The sequence below is a fragment of the Nicotiana tomentosiformis genome, chromosome 3, assembly GCF_000390325.3.
Source record: "Nicotiana tomentosiformis chromosome 3, ASM39032v3, whole genome shotgun sequence".
NCBI lineage: Eukaryota > Viridiplantae > Streptophyta > Magnoliopsida > Solanales > Solanaceae > Nicotiana > Nicotiana tomentosiformis.
Window position 1 is genome coordinate 79,668,992 of NC_090814.1, and position 20,934 is coordinate 79,689,925.

The window sequence follows — 20,934 nt, forward strand, 5'->3', positions numbered from 1 at the left end:
AAACGAATACACGTACGCGTGATTCGTTTCAAGATAATTTCATAATCACGAATAATCAAGCAATTAAAAGCGGTTAAAAGGTAAATGTACATTGGTTCTAAAATGAGTAATTAAAAAAATTAATTAAGCCAGGTATGATTAAAGCGACCGTGCTAAAACCACGGAATTCGAAAGTGCCTCACACCTTCTCTCGGGTTAACAGAATTCCTTACCCGATCTTCTGTGTTTACGGACCGTAAAACAGAGTCAAATTTCCTCGATTTGGGATTTAAAATAAACCTGTGACTTGGGACACCGGAAATTATCCCAAGTGGCGACTCTGAATCTAATAAATAATCCCATTTCAATTAATGTCACTTAAATTGGAAATACTCCTTTTTCCTAGGGAAAAAAGAGGTGTGACAGCTCTGGCGACTCTGCTGGGGACAAGAACCCAGAACTTCTGGTTCGAGGTTCAGAATTCGAGCTTATAAGATGATTTATACTTGGCTTTATTGGTTTGATGTTATTAATGTATTTTTGGGTCTAATGTGCTAATTGTCGCTTATTTACCGCTTTGATAGTATTTGAACTGTATTAAATTGTCTTCTTACGCCTCCCTTCTGAGTCTTCTGAATTTATGGTGCACACGTGCGCGTGGCCCACTTTTCTGTTAGAAGTCATACCAATTAGAACGAGGCTGGGTCAGTAACTAGGCCGGGTAGTCTTTCGTGCTCCCGGTACGTTACCCCCACATCGGCTTGAGCTGTCCACTTGGGTAAGCCAGGTCCAAAACACTCCCCTTAGGATTTAAACCTAGAATAACATAGCCTCATGCCGGATCCCTAGTAGGAACGTTTGTCTGCATCATGTGCATTTGACTTTGGGGACTCAACACAGGGGTTGGGTCCGTCTAGGACAGGTGTACCCGAAATTACAAGACCATCCTGATGCATCTTATGTGTTGCTTATGCGTTATGTTTGATTTGGTTTGTGCATGTTGACCGGTTTCTAAAATAACATAAAAATATAAAAATATTGAGGGAAAATCAGAAAGAAGAAAATATGAGGGAGAAAATTTACCCGATTTTCAAAAATCTCAGTATTTACCCCAAAAAGAAAAGCCTGAATTTTTCAAAAAAAAAAAGTGTCATCCTATTCCTGAAATATTTACGAACTTCTATTTTAGCCATTTCAAGCCTAATTTAACTATGGACTTCCAAATAATTTTTCGGACACGCTCTTAAGTCAAAAATCACCATACAAAGCTATTGAAATCATCAAACCTCCGATCTGAGGTCGAATACTAAAAGTCAAACTTGGTCAACTCTTCCAATTCAAAGCTTCAAACATGAAAATTTATTCTTCCAAACTAATTCTGAAACACCTGAAAACCAAAACCGACAATTTACACAAGTCATAATACATCGTATGAAGCTATTCAAGACTTCAAATAGTTGAAAGGAGTGTAAACACATTCGAGGCTCCTCAGGACCCCGTCCAAATGCACCAACCAATCCCAAGACATAACATTGACCTACTCGATACTTCAAATCATAGCAAACAACATCAAAATCATGAATCATACATCAATTCAAGCCTCAGGAACTAATCTAAATTTCACAAATTCAAAACTTACGCCAAACACGTGTCTAGTGTTTTTTTTAAATCAAAAAAACAAATAAGCAGACCCAGCTTCGGTTAATCCCAAATCGTTCCTGTCAGAATAGCCTTAGAACACCTTCAAAATTGTTGAAGGGCTGTTCTCGCAAGAACGGACGTGTTTGTCAATTGAGAATCACTTTGACCATAATGCCATTCCCCCGACCCTAAAGCTATCCTTGAAAGTAAGAAGGGGCCATAGTTGCAAAAATATCCACCCTTTCTTCGGTCACAATTGCAAAAATAGCCCCCCTTCTCGTTGATTTTTCTTAAAATTGAGTTATTTACAAAAGATTGTTTTGCAAAAGGAGTGCATTGGTTCTGTCTCTTGAGACTAGTGTCAACCCTAACCTTAACCACCCACAGGTACAAAATGAGCACTGTCCAGAACACACCGTTCACAGTTGTAGACGAGGCTCCACTTCAGCTTCAGATGTGGTGGTATGATTTAGGAGAAGATGGTCAGAAATGGGTCATCAAGCACTTGGGAGCCCTTACAGATATTATGAAAATTAAACCACGGGACGATTTGATTGAGGCACTAGTGACTTTTTGGGACCCTGTTCACAATGTCTTTCGCTTCTCCGATTTTGAGCTTATTCCCACTTTAGAAGAGATAGCTGGATATTCCGGGTTTGGCAGGGATTTGAGAAACCAGGAGCTCATATTCCCAAGGGCTCTTTCTGTACACCGATTCTTCGATCTTTTGAACATCAATAAGCAAATTAGAAAGACAAACGTAGTCAAAGGGTGTTGTTCTTTCTACTTCTTGTACTCTAGGTTCGGGCAGCCAAATGTGTTTGAAATGCATGAAAAGGGCCTTAACAACAAGCAGAACAAAGACACATGGCAGATTCATCGTCGCTTCGCCTTCATAGTGGCGTTTCTGGGAATTATGGTCTTCCCAAACTAGTAGCGGACAATTGATACCCGGATAGCCAGGGTTGTACGGTCCTCACTACCAAAGAACATCACACTCTTGCCCCGATCATTCTATCAGACATTTATCGGGCGTTGACTTTGTGCAAGTCCGGGGCAAAATTCTTCGAAGGGTGCAATATTTTGTTACAAATGTGGTTGATTGAGCATCTCCGACATCACCCCAAGTTCATGAGCTATGGTCCGAGCAAGGACAATTTCATTGAGAGTTACGAAGAAAGAGTAAAAGATTACAACTCTCCAGAAGGGGTGGAAGCCTGGATATCCCACCTAAGATCTTTAAATGCAAGTCAAATTGAGTGGACTTTGGGATGGCTCCCGCTAAGAGAGGTGATACACATGTCGGCCCTAAAAAGTTATTTGCTGTTGTTGGGTTTGAGAAATGTCCAGCCGTATGTGCCACACAGAGTTCTAAGACAGCTAGGAAGGTACTAAGTAGTACCTAAGGATGAAGATTTGAGTGTGCAAGTGATTGAGCTACACCCTGAAGCCCCACTCCCTGAAGCTTTAATCCAGCAAATTTGGAATGGTTGTCGCTACTTGAAAGATGATACTCAGATGCCAGATCCTGCGAGAGGTGAGGTAGATCCGGGTTATGCTATATGGTTTGGGAAGAAGTCTCGCGTGGATGATGTGCCAGAGCCCAAAAGGCCCACAAAAAGGCCGCATATTCAAGCCTTTGATGATAAAATCCAAGAACGGTTGGCCTGGGGTGAACGGGAAAAGGGGATACAAAACAACTATTCATGCCTTAGAAGAAAGGCTGAGAAACCTCAATTTTGAGAAAGACTTGCAAGAACAAGAAGCCGAAGGGGAAAAGAAGAGTCTGATCCGCAAAAATGAAGCCGTTCGTGCTCAACTTCAACGGATGAAGAAAGCCTCTGAAGTGCCAGTGAGAAGTTGGAAAGACCAGAGAACCATTGCCAATCTGATGGAAAAAGTGCAAGATTATGATTCCCTCTTGGCAAAGACTGAAAAGTCATTGGACAAAGCCAATGAAAAGATCGTACAGCTAAATGAGAAGGCCGAATCAAGTAAGGATTGCCAAGTAACAAAATTTGAAGAAGAGAGGGCTCAATTCGAGAGAGAGAAGGCCCATTGGGTACGTTCAGAAGCTCAGCTCCATGCACAGTTGGAAGAAATGAGAAGGTACAATAGAGAATACCAGCATACAGATTTTGATAGGGAGATGGCTCAGGCGAGACTTGAGCAGGCTAGACTTCGGGCTCAGTTGGAGTTAGCCTTAGATCGTGAGGGCCACATAAGGGAGATAGCCACCACTTGCCAGCAGCAGTTACAAGATCGAGACCAGAATTTCCAGTACTTCAAAGAGCAAGTCCATAATTTAGCTGTTTATACTGCTCAAAGTTATGTGAACTGCCAAGGGATGGATTATGAGAAGTTTTTGGAGCATGTACCTACTTTTTCCCGTCATCTTGCAGCAGAGTTAGAAAGGATGTACAGTACATTAGGGGGTCAACCAGGGCAAGCCCCACCATGAGCAGATGTTCCAGTGTTTGAAAGCAAGAAAATTGTGGAGTTGAATTATAGTCGTAGTTGTTAGAACTTTTCATGTAGTAGTTATGTTTTAGTTTGAGTCATTGTTGAATCTTTAAAATCGCTGTCTTTTAGTCTTGTCAGAGTCTGGTAAGTCATTTTAAAAGTAATGTCCTTTCTGTTATTGTATTATTTCGTTTTGTTAAAAAAAAAAAATATATTATTTCGTTTTGTTAAAAAAAAAATATTATTGTTTTCCCCTGAACTACGTAATGGTCTGATTCATGCGGCGTCATGATACGTAGGCAATCCTCATCGGATGCGATCATAACCATAATTAATCTATAAAAAAATGAAAAAAAAACGTTAAATTCAAGATGAAAATAAACCAATAAATCAATAAGCCGGGATGAAACATAAAGCCTTCCAAGATCATTTTAGAAATGAAAATGGCATTAGGTGCATGACATATAATGTGTAATTAATATCTGCAAAATGCCTAACTCTAACACGTTTGTTGTTTGTCAATTTAAAAGATAAAGTAAAACAGAGGTGGTTGGTTTGTGGTTTAAACTGGCGACTCACCCTTACAACACGAGATCAAAAGGAAAAAGTAGAATGGCAAACAACAGTGAGAATGAGTCAGATAATGATGATGTCCATGGACAATTGGTTGAACAAGGTTCAGGACTGGTTGAAGAAGTAAGAGTGTTGAAGCAACAATTGGCAGAGATGTACCAAGCCTGGGTGAATGGACAAGCACCGCCCTCACTACCCATAGGGCCTTCGGATAATCTTCATAATGTGTCAGTTGCCACTCAAGTGTCTATCTCCATAACAAGTAACCCATTGTACCAACCTGGATTCAGCCCGAGCATTAACCTTCCCACTATCCCCAGTACCTCCATTCCACGTCCTCCAATCGCACCTCTCAGAAATGACCCACTTACTATACCCATTGTCCATACTTTCACTGTCCCTCAACCGGCTCTTTCTCAAAAGTCCAATAATGATCCACAACTGGATGCTCATGATGCCCAACATTACTCTCCAGAACTGACTTTAAAGGTTCCAGATTCATACAAGCATACTCCTCATAACGTGTTCCCAATTGAGATCGAAAAGCATGAAAAGAATATGGAACAAGAGGAAATGACCAAAAAAATGAAGAGCTTGGAACAAACCATGAGAAACATACAAGGTTTGGGGGGCCACAAAAGTGTTTCGTTTAATTATCTATGCATGTTTCCCCATGTTCATTTGCCACCCGGCTTCAAGACCCCCAAGTTTGACAAGTATGATGGGCATGGTGATCCCGTTGCCTATTTGAAGAGGTATTGTAACCAATTAAGGGGAGCGGGAGGCAAAGAAGAATTGCTCATGGCTTATTTTGGGAAAAGTTTGACAGGAATTGCTTCAGAGTGGTTCATAGATCAAGACATATCTCACTAGCACGTTTGGAATGACATGGCTCAAGATTTTGTCCAACAGTTTCAGTATAACATTGATATAGTGCCAGACTGCTCCTCTCTCCTCAACATAAAGAATAAACCAACAGAAAGCTTCAGAGAATATGCAATCAAGTGGAGAGAGCAGGCTGCTAGGGTCAAACCACCAATGAAAGAGGCAGAAATGATTGACTATTTTCTCCAAGCTCAGGATCCTGATTACCTCCATTACATGTTGGCCGCCATTGGTAAACCTTTCGCTGAGGCGATTAAGATTGGTGAAATAGTTGAGAATGGCATGAAGTCAGGCAAAATTGTGAGTCAGGCAGCCCTTAAGGCGACCACACAAGCAATTCAAAGCGGGTCAGGCAGTTTCGGAAATCAAAAAAAGAAGGAGGAAGGATCCATGATGGCATCTGTGTTCGGGGGAGTTCAAAGAGGAATAGCTCCTTCTTACGTGCAATTCCAACAAGGACTATCCAATTCTCTTCAACATTATTATCTGCCTCAAGGTCCCCAATACTCAGTTCCCCTGTAACAATACACAGTGTTTAATGCTCAGGCTTATGCTAGGCCTCCCAATCACCAACAATGGCGGGCACCGATTCCACAAGGTTCCCGTCAACTCCGGCCGAATTTTCAGGCACCATATAATCCTCGTCCCCGACAAGAATATGTGAGAGAACAGGAGCCAAAGAAAGAGTTCACCCCAATTGGAGAATCGTATACAAGCCTATTTCGAAAGTTGATGCAGTTGAAGTTGATTGAACCTATTATGCCGCTTTATGTGAATCCAAATTCAAAAGGTTTTGACTCAAATGCAAGATGTGAGTATCACTCTAACACCCAAGGGCATAGTACTGAAAACTGTTGGACATTAAAGAAAGCCATTGAAAATTTGATTGAAGCAAAGGCAATTGTGGTAACAAGCAATGAGGATACTCCTAATATCACAAACAATCCGCTCCCAACTCATGATAATACACATTTTATTGGGATTATTTATGATGATCGGGATTATAAGCAGTCTGGCAAGACAGAGATGGTTGTTAGAACCATGGGGCCAGAACCAAAAGTGATAGTGAGCCCGCCGCAATTGGCACCGTTGATGGTGAAAGGTGCGAGTTCTAGTTTGAACTTGGCATGTTCTGAAAAAACGATTCTCTATGTTCCTGGAAGCACAAAAAAAGTTGAGGTTCAATTGGGTGGGCCAAAACTTTACATCCCCGGGGGCATTCAAAAGATCATTCCGAATAATGGTTTGAGGAATATAACAGAGCCAGTCGTAATCCGACCTGTTGCCCAACTCCTAGTGACAAACACAAAAGTTATTCCCTGGAATTATAACAAGATTGTCATGACATACAAAGGAAAAGAGATAGTTGAAGAAACAAGTGAAATGGGGGGCTTGACTCGCTCTGGAAGGTGTTATTCACCAGAAGAATTGAGAAAATCTAAGCAAGCCAGGGAAAGTCACTTCCCAGTGAAAGAACCCGTTGCAGAAAAAGAAGCGGAGGAATTCCTTAAGAAGATGAAATTGCAAGACTACTCAATCATTGACCAACTAAGGAAAACTCCTGCTCAGATATCTTTGTTATCTCTGCTTTTGCATTCAGAAGAGCATCGTCGTGTGTTGATCAAAACTCTGAACGAGGCATATGTCTCAGAAAAGACAATGGTGAATCAGCTAGAAAAAATGGCTGAAAGATTCTTTGAAGTAAATAGAATTACTTTCAGCGATGATGATTTGCCTGAGGAAGGGGCTGGCCACAATAGAGCTTTGCAACTTATGGCCAAATGTGAAGGGAACTACGTAAAAGGAGTCATGATTGATGGAGGCTCAAGTGTAGATGTGTGTCCTCTTTCTAGTCTACAATAGCTGAACATCGACACTAACAGAATTCGAACCAGCAATGTCAGCATCAGAGCTTTTGATAGTTCAAAAAGAGACACTATTGGGGAAATCGAACTCACCATGACAATCGGCCCGGTTGATTTTAACATTGTCTTTCAAGTGTTAGATATGGAAACTTCCTATAATTTTCTTTTGGGAAGGCCGTGGATCCATATGGCCAGAGCTGTACCATCCACCCTACATCAAATGGTCAAATTCGAGTGTGACGGGCAAGAAATTATTGTTCATGGGGAGGATGACTCATCCGTCTATAAAGACCCATCCATTCCATATATCGAGGCCAATGAAGGATGTGAATCCATCATATATCAAGCATTTGAGGTGATAGAGATGGACCAAGTGGAAGAAGGAAAACCAATTCTGCATCCCCGTCTTTCAACCACATCTATGATGGTAGCTTCGCTGATGTTGAGGAACGGCTATGAACCAGGAAAAGGATTGGGATCCTCTCTGCAAGGAATTATGAACCCCATTGCTCTATTTTCGAAGAAAAATATCTTTGGCTTGGGCTTTAAACCAACATTAGCTGACATAGAAAGAGCCAAGGCCCGCAAAAAGAATGGTTCGAATCTGTCCAAACCAATCCCTCACATTACCTACTCTTTTGTCAAGCCACAATTTGAAGAAGTCCAAAATCCTTCTACTCAGGATGACATTGACGGAGTTTGCCAGGGTCTCAAGGAGATGTTCTATGAGATCAATATGGTTCAAGTTGGGGAGGACCCTAGCCGTGCAAGTGTTCAACTGATTGGTCCAGATACCTCGCTCAGCAACTGGGAAGCAACTCCTCTTCCCATCAGGAAGGAGTCTTGGTAGCCTGTTTTGTTATTTTTTCTGTATTTGGATTATTTTAAGGGTTGTAATCCAGATGTTTTAGTTTAATTGCTTTGCTGTGATGTTAACCCTTCTATCCTTTCAAATTCAATGAAATGAAGTTCCATTTTCGTAGTAAAATACTATCTTTTTATTTCCCTAATTTTTGTTAATTTCTTATCATTTTCAGTTTCGATAATGCTGGCTTTAAATACATGACATGCACGCAAAATTCATGCCCAGATCTTAAAAAGCTGTTTAATCTCGAAATAATGAATCAAGAAGTTGAGTATGACGAAGATGAGGCTTTTAGAGAAATAAAAAGGGAATTGGATCAATTTGAGAATAAGCCTAAGCCTAACTTAAATGAAATTGAGGCAATTAACCTTGGAAGTCCTGAAGAAACCAGAGAAACAAAAATAAGCATTCATACTGAACAAAAGATGAGAGTTGCCATAATTCAAGTTTTGTTCGAGTACAGAGATATATTTGCTTGGTCGTATGATGACATGCCGGGTTTGAGTGCCGATCTAGTGGTCCATAAGCTTCCCACACATCCTAATTTTCCACCAATCCAGCAAAAACAAAGGAAGTTTAAGATAGACATGAGTGATAAGATTAAAGAAGAAATCACGAAGCAACTAAGTGCAAATGTGATCAGGGTCGTCCAATACACTACATGGTTAGCAAATGTTGTGCCAATGCCAAAGAAGGATGGGAAAATCAGAGTTTGTGTTGACTATAGGGATTTAAACAAAGCAAGTCCAAAGGACAACTTTCCCTTACCCAACATTCATATCCTTGTTGACAATTGTGCTAAACATGAGATCTAATTTTTTGTGGATTGTTATGCCGGATATCACCAAATTCTGATGAATAAAGCAGATACAGAAAAGACCGCCTTCACAACTCCATGGGGAACTTATTGTTATAGGGTCATGCCATTCGGTTTAAAGAATGCAGGGGCAACTTACATGAGAGCCATGACTACCATATTCCATGACATGATGCATAAAGAGATTGAAGTGTACGTTGATGATGTGATCATTAAGTCGAGAACACAAGCTTACCATGTGCAAGACTTGAAAAAGTTCTTTGAAAGGCTACGAAGGTACAATCTCAAACTCAATCCAGCCAAATGTGCATTTGGCGTTCCTTCTGGGAAGATTTTGGGTTTTATAGTTAGTCGAAGAGGCATTGAGTTAGATCCCTCCAAGATAAAGACCATTCGAGAGCTGCCTCCCCCGAAGAACAAAATAGAAGTCATGAGTTTACTCGGGAGGTTGAATTACATCAGCAGGTTCATTGCGCAGCTTACAACCACATGTGAGCCTATTTTTAAGTTGTTGAAAAAGAACGCCGCTATCAAGTGGACAGATGAGTGCCAAGAAGCTTTTGATAAGATCAAGGAATATTTGTCAAATCCCCCTGTTTTGGTCCCGCCGGAACCTGGTAGGCCTCTGTTTTTATATCTATCAGTAATGGATAGTTCCTTTGGTTGTGTTCTGGGTCAACATGATGTCACATGCAAAAGAGAACAAGCAATATAATATTTTAGCAAAAAGTTTACCACTTATGAGGCCAAATACACTCTTTTGGAAAGAACATGTTGCGTCTTAACCTGGGTCGCCCAGAAGCTTAGGCATTATCTTTTGGCCTATACAACTTACCTCATATCCCGAATGGATCCCCTGAAGTACATCTTTCAGAAGCCGATGCCAACTGGCAAATTAGCAAAATGGCAAAGCTTGCTCACAGAGTTTGATATTGTTTATGTCACTCGCACTGCCATGAAGGCACAAGCTTTGGCTGATCATCTGGCAGAAAACCCGGTTGATGATGAGTATGAGTCTTTGAACACATATTTCCCAGATGAAGAGGTTAATTTAGTTGAAGAAGTAGTCCAAGATGACAGTCAAATTTGGAAACTATACTTTGATGGGGCTGTCAACATCAAAGGCGTAGGGATTGAGACAATTCTGGTATCACCTACTGGGCAACATTACCCAGCCACAGCGCGACTTCGTTTTTTTTGTACAAACAACACAGCAGAATATGAAGCTTGCATCATGGGTCTGAACATGGCAATAAATCTAAATGTGCATGAACTGTTGGTGATGGGAGATTCAGATTTGCTTATTCGGCAGGCTCAAGGTGATTGGGAGACTCGAGGCATCAAGCTCATTCCATATAGACAATGTGTGGAGGATCTTAGCAAAAGGTTCAGGTCCATCGAATTCAGGTACATTCCCAGGTTTCACAATGAATTAGCTGATGCCTTGGCCACCCTAGCCTCAATGCTTCCATATCCGGGTAATACTCACATTGACCCATTAGAAATTCAAATTCTGTATCAACATGGTTATTGCAATACAATTGAAGCAGAACCAGATGGTGAACCATGGTATCGTGATATTAAACAGTTTCTAAAAACAAGAGAATATCCGGAACATGCTAATAGGGATCAAAAGAGAACTATTAGGCGACTCTCTAATGGTTTCTTTTTGAGTGGGGAAATCCTGTACAAAAGAACTCTGGATTTGAATTTGTTGAGATGTGTGGATGCCAAAGAAGCTGAAATGATTATGAATGAGATGCATTCGGGAGTTTAGGGTCCGCACATGAATGGATATGTTCTAGCAAAGAAAATCCTTCGGGCAGGATATTATTGGCTTACTATGGAACGAGATTGCTTTCGTTTTGTTCGCAAGTGCCACCAGTGCCAAATTCACAGTGATTTGATTCACTCGCCACCTTCAGAGCTGTATCCTATGTCGGCTCCTTGGCCTTTTGTTGCTTGGGGAATGGACGTCATTGGCCCAATTGAGCCAAAAGCTTCAAATGGGCACAGATTTATCTTGGTTGTAATTGATTACTTCACCAAATGGGTGGAAGCTATTACATTGAAAGCAGTTACCAAGAAAGCAGTAGTAGACTTTGTTCACTCCAACATTATCTATCGTTTCGGTATTCCAAAAACCATTATTACAGATAATGCTGCTAATTTGAATAGTCATCTGATGAAGGAGGTATGTGAACAATTTAAAATTGAGCATCGCAATTCTGCTCCTTACCGTCCCAAAGCTAATGGAGCTATTGAAGCTGCGAATAAGAACATCAAGAAGATTCTTAGGAAGATGATCCAAGGGTCTAGACAATGGCACGAGAAACTACCTTTTGTTCTTTTGGGATACCGGACAACTGTCCGTACATCAGTTGGCGCAACACCCTACTTATTGGTTTATGGAACTGAAGCGGTCATACCTACTGAAATTGAGATTCCCTCTCTCCGAATCATTGTTGAAGCAGGGATTGAGGACACTGAATGGGTGAAGTCCCGATTGGAACAGTTGAATTTGATTGATGAAAAGCATTTGGCGACAGTTTGTTTTGGTCAGTTATACCAACAAAGAATGGCACGCGCTTACAATAAGAAAGTGCGCCTAAGACAATTCGAGGTAGGACAACTTGTTTTGAAACGTATCTTTCCGCACCAGGAAGAAGCAATAGGAAAGTTCGCCCCAAATTGGCAAGGTCCTTACCTCGTCAAGAAAGTATTGTCAAAAGGAGCTCTACACTTGGTAGATATAGAAGGAAAGGTGACTGATATATCCGTCAATGCAGATGCGGTCAAGAGATACTATGTATGACATGGCTATGTTGGGGCATTCTTATATTTAGCATTCTCAGGTTGGGATGACGAAAGGCTATCATTCTTGCTACCCAAACACTGGTCAACCCTAGTTATCCCTTTGAAGCCTTGTTTATATTTCTTTGTTTTCCCCTCTTTTGGAACCAATGTACTTTTTAAAAAAAACAAAACAAAAAGAAAGAAAGAAAACTCAAAAAAAAAAAATCATCAAAACAAGTTCATGTTATTTGAACTACGTTCGACCAGATTCCGAAAGGATACGTAGGCAGCCTCACTCTGGGGTTCGGTCACACCAAAACAAAAATCCACATTTCCTAGTATTCAAAGAAACTGGGGCATGATTTTATTTTAATTTCAATGGTTGTTCCATCAAAATAGTTCCAAAAGTTGTAATTCAGTTGAATAGTTCTTTTTGCCTTTCCCTGCTAAGACCTTCTGATCAACTTTCGAGAATGCTAAGTCAGTATACTACGGGTAATGCCTCAGCCATTGAAGAGAGAAAAAAATAAATGAGAGAGTCGTATTAGTGAAAACCTTCACGGGCACTATAAGGCAATAATGAGTTGAGAGAAAGGCGAATGAGAGAGGTCAATTGGTGAAAACCCACAAAGGGCATCATTGATCGATTTAAGGCTTCGTACATCCCGACACAAGCATGGTTAAGACAAAGAACTCAGTTTCAAAGTGAAGTTTACAACAGATTTAGAGAATTAGACGGTTCAAACGGATCGGGCATCCAGTCCAAAGTGCATGTCATGTTCATTGAAGTCAGCATATTTCCTTCAGATAAGTCCTTTCTTATTTTTTCTTCTGAAAGGGACACTTCTTGATTAAGTTGTAATATCTATTAGTTCACCTTCTTGTTTTCTTTCGCATTACTTTTTTGAGTCCCTTTCAGTATAATCTTGTCAAAACAAAGCAAAGAAAAGGCCGCAAAATTGGTTACAATTTCCCCGTTATATAAAGCAAAGATTGTTGGGCATAAACCGTATAGGAAAAGGCATAAAGCCATCTGCGATTTTCCTTGATGAGAAAAAGGCTGGAAGGACTGAACAATGTTCCAAGGGTCAACAAAATTACTCAGTTAAAAGATTTTTGGGAAGCAAGGTTGTTTGCACCATGAACACAAATGGTGATAGGCGCAAAATGGTTAGGTTTCGATGTTGAGAAAGAAGATCTCCAGAAAGAAAAGACAGAATCTCCCGGCAACTTGTACAATCATCGACTGAGTCAGTTTTTCTAACAAGTGTAATAGACACAAGGTCAAGTCGCCCAAGAAAACAAGGCCACAAATTGACCATCATTTTAAAACTAACAAATCTTTCTTTGTTCAGAACAGGAACATAACAATTTTAGGAAACAGTTCGTGAAAAGACAAACACCACCAAGTGAAGTTCTCAAATACTTGATTTCCTTCTAATATACATGTAATCATGTTATTTTTAGTTTCATTATAGGGAATCAATACCCTATCTTCACCTCAGGGTATTACATCCCCTGGTTGCATTTCTTATTGCTAACATAGGGTACGACATTCCCTAGTAGCATCTCAAAAGAGCCACATGCCTCATCGTTTTGCCAACATAGGGTACGACATTCCCTAGTAGCATCCCAGAGTGACACAAGCCTCATTTTATTGCCAACACAGGGTACTACATCCCCTGGCTGCATTACTTTCCGCCTACATAGGGTACGACATTCCCTAGTAGCATCCCAGAGTGCCAAGAGCCTCACCTTATTACCAACACAGGGTACTACATCCCCTGGCTGCATTACTTTCTGCCAACATAGGGTACGACATTCCCTAGTAGCATCTCAGAGTGCCACAAGCCTCATTTCATTGCCAACATAGGGTACGACATTCCCTAGTAGCATCCCAGAGTGCCACGAGCCTCATATTATCACCAACACAGGGTACTACATCCCCTGGCTGCATTACTTTCTGCCAACATAGGGTACGACATTCCCTAATAGCATCTTAGAGTGCCACAAGCCTCATTTTATTGCCAACATAGGGTACGACATTCCCTAGTAGCATCCCAGTGTGCCACGAGCCTCATATTATCACCAACACAGGGTACTACATCCCCTGGCTGCATTACTTTCTGCCAACATAGGGTACGACATTCCCTAGTATCATCTCAGAGCGCCACGAGCCGCATTTTATTGCCAACATAGGGTACGACATTCCCTAGTAGCATCCCAGAGTGCCACGAGCCTCATCTTATTGTCAACATAGGGTACTACATCCCCTGGTTGCCTTCCTTCTTATTAACATAGGGTACGACATCCCTTATTATTCAAAAAAAAAAATCGTGTCTTTTTTTTTTTCAATTCTTTATTCTGCAATAGCAAATATAGTTTAATGTATTTTCAATAACTCGCAAAAATTTTCTAGTGCAAACTCGGGCAGAAAATTTTTGTTCGTTTTGTTTGTTTCTGATGTCTTGCAGGTAAATAAGATTCTAGCTCTCGCCAGAGAAAATGGAACGTTTGATCTCAATACCAGCGAAACCAGCTTTGACGTAATACATGCAGAGATATAGGGTCTCAAGATCCATCTTCTCATCATCTGATCAAGAATCAAGCCTGGGAGAATATTTCATAGTTTGTTACATCAAGAGCATCAAGTTACAGTCTAAAGTCAATGGGGGAAGCAAGTCAAGAATCAAGACAAGAGTCCAGATTGCATTTAGATAGGAATTTTGTAACTCTTAGATTTCAAGAGTATGTAATTTCCTTTTCATTTTTGATGTAATAGTAGGAACCGCGGATTGGAACCTCGACGGAACTTCGCTCGGCTCTCCATCTAAGCATACTCTAGCAGTCATTTTTCATTTGAACTACACATGACCTGATTCCCTTATAACCCGGGATATGTAGGCTGCCTAAAATCAAGGCTCGGTCACATCTCTTATTTTCTCTTCTTTTCCTTTTTAAATAATAGTGAGGTAAAAAATCAGTCACCTTATTCATTTTCTTTGCCTGAAAACCATTCATGTTTCCAAGCAAAGAGGGGCATGCTGTGAACACCTAATTTTTGACCGCACCCAAATTCTATACTATTTTAGTGTAAATATTTCTTTTAGGTCTAATGATCATATTTTAAACTTTTATCTTACTTTTAATAGGTTTTATTTTTGAAAGAAAAATTAAAATTACAAAAAAAATAAAAAAAATGTTCATATACTTATAGTAAATATTTTATTTTTTATTTTTAAGGAGAAAAATAAAATTTACAATAAAAAATATATATATATATATTTGGTTTTCTTTTAATTTATAATTTTACTAGTAAGCTAGTGACTTTATATATTTTTCTTAGTATCGTTCAAATTATAGTGTATATATATTTAATTTAGTTTATTTATATTTTTTCTTTGTCTAACAGAAGCAGGTTAACATTTTTATTAATGTATTTTACTTTACCTTTCTTTAAATAAATAAATAAAAAGTAATAAAATAATATTAAAATAAAAATATGTGTTAAACTATCAGCCATTATCCCCTAACAACTCCCTTTCCATCACGTCACTTTGTAAAAACTGACTCTCTCACAATTTACCTCCACTCCCTCACATCATATGCACACACAGTGCACGACTCCATAATTTCCCATTCAGTTATCCATCTCACCGTTAAAAACACATGAAGTAATGTATAAAAAGAAAGAAAAAACACATTCAGAAAAAAAAAAAAAAAAAAAAAAGGGTAATCGTTTCCCTTCCCAAAAAATCTGATTTGCAAAAAAAAAAAAAAAAAAAAAAAATCAGTTACCCCACTCTCTCAAAGAACCCCCTCTGTCACTCTCAACCCAAAAAACCCATCTCCCTTACTTAGGAACCACCAGCGACACCCAATTCCAAAAAGTTCGTAGGTCGCTAGCTCCGTTCGTTGGTCATTAGTTCCGTTCGAGTTGTCGGCGAGGTTCCAATGCTGCCGCGTTTTCTGTTCGGGTTCAGGCGGATTTTCACCGTTGGAGATTATTTGGCATCGATTCAGCTGTTGTAATTCCACCTGAGGTGCTTGTTAATAGAAGAAAGATTTTTGTTACTAAAGGTCCAACCTTTTACCTTAAATCTTTGTTATTTGCGTGTGTTTGTGGTCTTTGTCTAGATATAGATTTGATTTTATTTTGATAAAATTAATGTACCTTCTCAATGTTATACTGTATTAATTGTTGTTGCCCCCTTATGTCAACTGAAGTTCTGTTTTCCTGCAAAATATTCTGTTCTTGACCCATCAAGCTTTTCAATTCATTTCTGTTATCATCTTTATTGGCAAAATTATGTACTAATTTTGGTTTCTTGACAACTAAAGTGCTTAGCTTATTTATTGTATTTTGTTAGTTTTAGATCTCAATCATATATAGTACGTAGCTGATGTTCATCCGAGTTGGAAAGTTAGATGGTATAATGGTAAAGAAGTTCATCTTTGATCATTTTGAAAAAACGTATATACTTTGGACTACAAAATGTGCATGGATTAGCTAGTGCATTTTTTTTAAAGAACTTTAACACTTTTACTAAGCTATGAACACTTCCAATAATTTAGATATATCATTGATGAACTCCGTAAGTTCTTGGGTCTTACAACAATCTCAAACAATTTACAAATCGATAGTATGCTTTAGGCACGTGTTAATCAATTACTTATCGTGATTATGCATACGTCCGAGTGACATAGTTATGATTTGCCAAACTAAAGGCAAAGTATGCGTTCGCGCAACTTTGACAAAATAATCTTAAAAATAATAAAGTGTTATTAATTGTGTATACGTACGCGTGACATGATTCTTGACACACCAAACAAAACGAATACGCGTATGCGTGATTCGTTTCAAGATAATTTCATAATCACGAATAATCAAGCAATTAAAAGCGGTTAAAAGGTAAATGTACATTTGTTCTAAAATGAGTAATTAAAAAATTTAATTAAGCCACGTATGATTAAAGCGACCGTGCTAAAACCACGGAATCCGAAAGTGCCTCACACTTTCTCTCGGGTTAACAGAATTCCTTACCCGGTCTTCTGTGTTTGCGGACCGTAAAACAGAGTCAAATTTCCTCGATTTGGGATTTAAAATAAACCGGTGACTTGGGACACCAGAAATTATCCAAAAAGGCGACTCTGAATCTAATAAATAATCTCATTTCAATTAATGTCACTTAAATTGGAAAAACTCCTTTTCCCTAGGGAAAAAAGAGGTGTGACAGATACATGTCGCCGGGGCAGTGGCTTCAACTCTGCATCAGGCTATGAAGTTTGAATGGAATCATAAGGAGGTGATCATCCATGGGGATGGAAGCAACCCCATCTACACCAATTAGACCGTTCTGGTCATCAAAAATATAAAGAAGCTGGGTGGAGAAACATACCATCGCATTGAACGAGTCAATGCAATTGAAAAAGACCGATGGTAGAGCAACAAGATAAAAAGCATACTGCTGTGGATGGGGTATGAACCCGGCAAGGGTCTCGGCAAAAATCTTTAAGGGATCACAAAACCCGTACAACCACAGTACCATGGTACGACTTTTGGAATCGGGTATGAATAAACATGGCAAGAATACTAGGATTGGTCATCACCATGGCGTGCTTCTTATTGTCCACTGGAACAACCAGTACCACCTCTGCACCAGACATTTCATCAAGCTGACATGATGTGGGGATCTGAGGAAGATAAGGTTTTGGCTGGCATGGGAAAGCTGTTTCTAGATGAAGAAGACATGGATTGTAGTGCGATTCTTAAGGATGCGGAGGAGGAGAAGGAGGAGGAAGACCTTACCATTTAGAATATGGAAGAAGGAGTTGTTCTAAAAAACTAGACCGTTGCACTATCCTGGGCCCGTCGAGTTCCTGGGTATCCTAGCAAATTTTCATGAATTATTTTAAAATAGTTTTGAGCATTTGAAAATTTTTTCAGTATTTTGTTTTGAAATAATTACTCGATCCATCGAGCCGCACTTGTTGATGTTTTAAAAGATTTTATTAATGCATTATTGCTTTTTATATTTATTATCATCTTTCTATATTTCTTTTCAGCATAATTATTACATATCCTGATGAACCTACGACTGTGACATGTAATGAGACAATGCAACATAAGGATAGTGATTTAGAGGATCTGGAAGATGATATAATACCTGAGGAAATCATTAGAGAAGTAGAAGATTTTGAAAACAAACCAAAGTCTAATTTGGAAGAAACTGAGGCCGTCAACTTAGGGGATTCCTAAATGGTCAAGGAAACACGTATAAGCATTCATCTATCACCGTCAGAGAAGGAAGAATATATCAGATTCCTAAAGGAATATGAATACATCTTTGCATGGTCCTACGATGATATGACTAGTGTAAGCACATCCATAGTAGCTCACAAACTACCTACCAATCTTATGTTTCTACCAGTAAAGCAGAAGCTCAGAAATCTCAAGCCGGATATGAGTTTGAAGATAAAAGAGGAGTTCACCAAGCAAATCAAAGCCAAGGTTCTCCGAGTAGTTGAATACCCGACTTGGTTGGCCAACATTGTGCCAGTTCTGAAGAAATATGGGAAAGTTAGAGTATGTGTCGATTACCGTGACCTGAATAGAGCAATTCCTAAGGATGATTTCCCGTTGCCCAACATACACATACTAATTGAAAATTATGCCAAGCAAGAGCTCTAATCCTTTGTGGATTACTTCGCAGGATACCATCAAATCTGGATGGATGAAGAGGATGCTAAAAAGACAACCTTTATCACACCATAGGGAATATACTGTTACAAAATGATGCCCCTTGGTTTGAAGAATGCTGGAGCCACCTACATGAGAGCCATGACAACCATCTTCCACGGCATGAACCACAAGGAAATAAAGGTGTACATGGATGACGTTATCATCAAATCTAAAATGTGTTCGGATCACATAGCAAACCTGAAGAAATTTTTTGACCGGCTTCGAAAATACAACTTGAAGTTGAACCATGCAAAGTGTGCCTTCGAAGTTCCTGCTGGAAAATTGTGAGGTTTCATCGTCAGCCGCCGAGGTATTGAGCTAGACCCATCAAAAATCAAAGCTATCCAGGACCTACTGCTTCCAAAGAATAAGAAAGATGTTATGAGTTTTCTAGGGCGCCTCAATTACATCAGTCGCTTCATAGCACAATCAACCGTGATATGTGAGCCAATCTTCAGAATTCTAAGAAAAGATGCTACAACAAGTTGGACTGAAGAATGCCAAAAGGCTTTTGACAAAATCAAGGAGTATTTATCTAAACCGCCCGTGTTGGTCCCACCGAAATTGGGAACACCTCTGTTACTATATATGTCTATGTTGGATGGGGCTTTTGGTTGCGTTCTAGGACAACATGATGAAACAGGAAGGAAGGAGCAGGTGATATATTATCTGAGCAAGAAATTCAAACCTTATGAAGCTCAGTACTCTTTTTTGGAATGCACCTGCTGTGCATTAACGTGGATAGCTCAAAAGTTGAGACATTACTTATGTGCATACACTACATATCAAGGATGGATCCGCTAAAATACATCATTTCAGAAACCCATGCCTACGGGTAAGTTAGCAAAGTGGCAGATACTACTAAGTGAGTTCGACATCATCTATATGACTCAGAAGTCTGTCAAGGGGCAAGCATTAGCAGATCATTTGGCAGAAAATCCCGTAGACAGAGAATACGAACCATTGAAAATGTATTTTCCCGACGAAGAGGTTTCGTTCGTAGGAGAAGATATCACCAGGGCATATGATGGTTGGAGGTTGTTCTTCGATGGAGCATCAAACTTCAAAGGAGTAGGCATCGGAGTTGTCTTAGTATCAGAAATAGATCAAAACTATCCGGTATCCGTAAAACTTAGGTTTCCATGCACCAACAATATGGCGGAGTATGAGGCCTGCATCCGGGGACTTAGATTGGCTATTGACATGAATATTCAAGAGCTTGGTAATCGGGGATTTAGATCTTTTGGTGCACCGGGATTTAGGGGAATGGGCTATGAAGAACACCAAAATATTGCCATATTTGCACTGTCTACAAGAGCTGATCAATAGGTTCATGAAAATAGAGTTCAAACACATTCCAAGGATTCAAAATGAGTTTGTAGATGCATTAGCCACTTTGTCTTCCATGATACAACACCCAGACAAAAATTTCATTGATCCTATCCCAATAGGAGTTCATAAGCAGTCAACTTATTGTGCTCATATTGAAGAAGAGATTGACGGAAATCCGTGGTTCCACGATATTAGGAAGTACCTGGAAAAGGGAGAATACCTAGAGACTACTACCCATACTCAGAAGCGCACGCTTCGCAGATTAGTCAACCATTTCTTTCAAAGTGGAGGAATTTTATGTAGAAGGACTCCTTACATGGGATTACTGCGGTGTGTCGATGCCAAGGAGGCATCCAGATTGCTCAAGGAAATACATGTTGGAACATGCGAACCCCACATAAATGGTTTCGTTTTGGCCAAGAAGATACTAAGAGCAGGGTATTTCTGGATGACTATGGAAACAGACTATATCAAGTACGTTCAAAAGTGTCACCAATGCCAGATACATGCTAACATGATACGAGTACCACCCAACAAACTTAATGCAATAAGTTCACCCTGGCCTTTCTCCTCTTTGGGTATGGATGTCATCAAACCAGTCGAACCCGCTGCTTCAAACAACCATAGGTTCATTCTGGTGGCCATAGACTACTTCATAAAATTGGTTGAATCATCATCTTACAAAGCGGTAACTAAGAAGGTTGTAGTAGATTTTGTTCGGGACCGAATTGTTTGTAGATTTGGGGTACCAGAGTCAATCATTACTGACAATGCCGCCAATCTCAACAGCGATTTGATGAAATCCATGTGTGAGACATTCAAAATCAAACACCGGAACTCTACAACATACAGACAGTAAATGAATGGAGCCGTAGAAGCCGCCAACAAAAACATCAAGAAGATATTGAGGAAAATGGTAGATAATTACAAACAATGGCTAAAGAAGCTACATTTTGCTTTACTCGGGTATCGTACC

At 39.7% G+C, this 20,934-nt stretch overlaps 1 protein-coding gene across 1 annotated transcript; it reads left to right on the plus strand.

Annotated features, from left to right (window-relative positions):
- Nucleotides 1–18,143: 18,143 nt before the first annotated feature.
- LOC138908064 (uncharacterized) lies at nt 18,144–18,575 on the plus strand. The gene has a single exon (XM_070198702.1). The coding sequence runs from the start codon at nt 18,144–18,146 to the stop codon at nt 18,573–18,575; it is 432 nt and encodes a 143-aa protein (XP_070054803.1).
- The last annotated feature ends 2,359 nt before the right edge of the window (nt 18,576–20,934 follow it).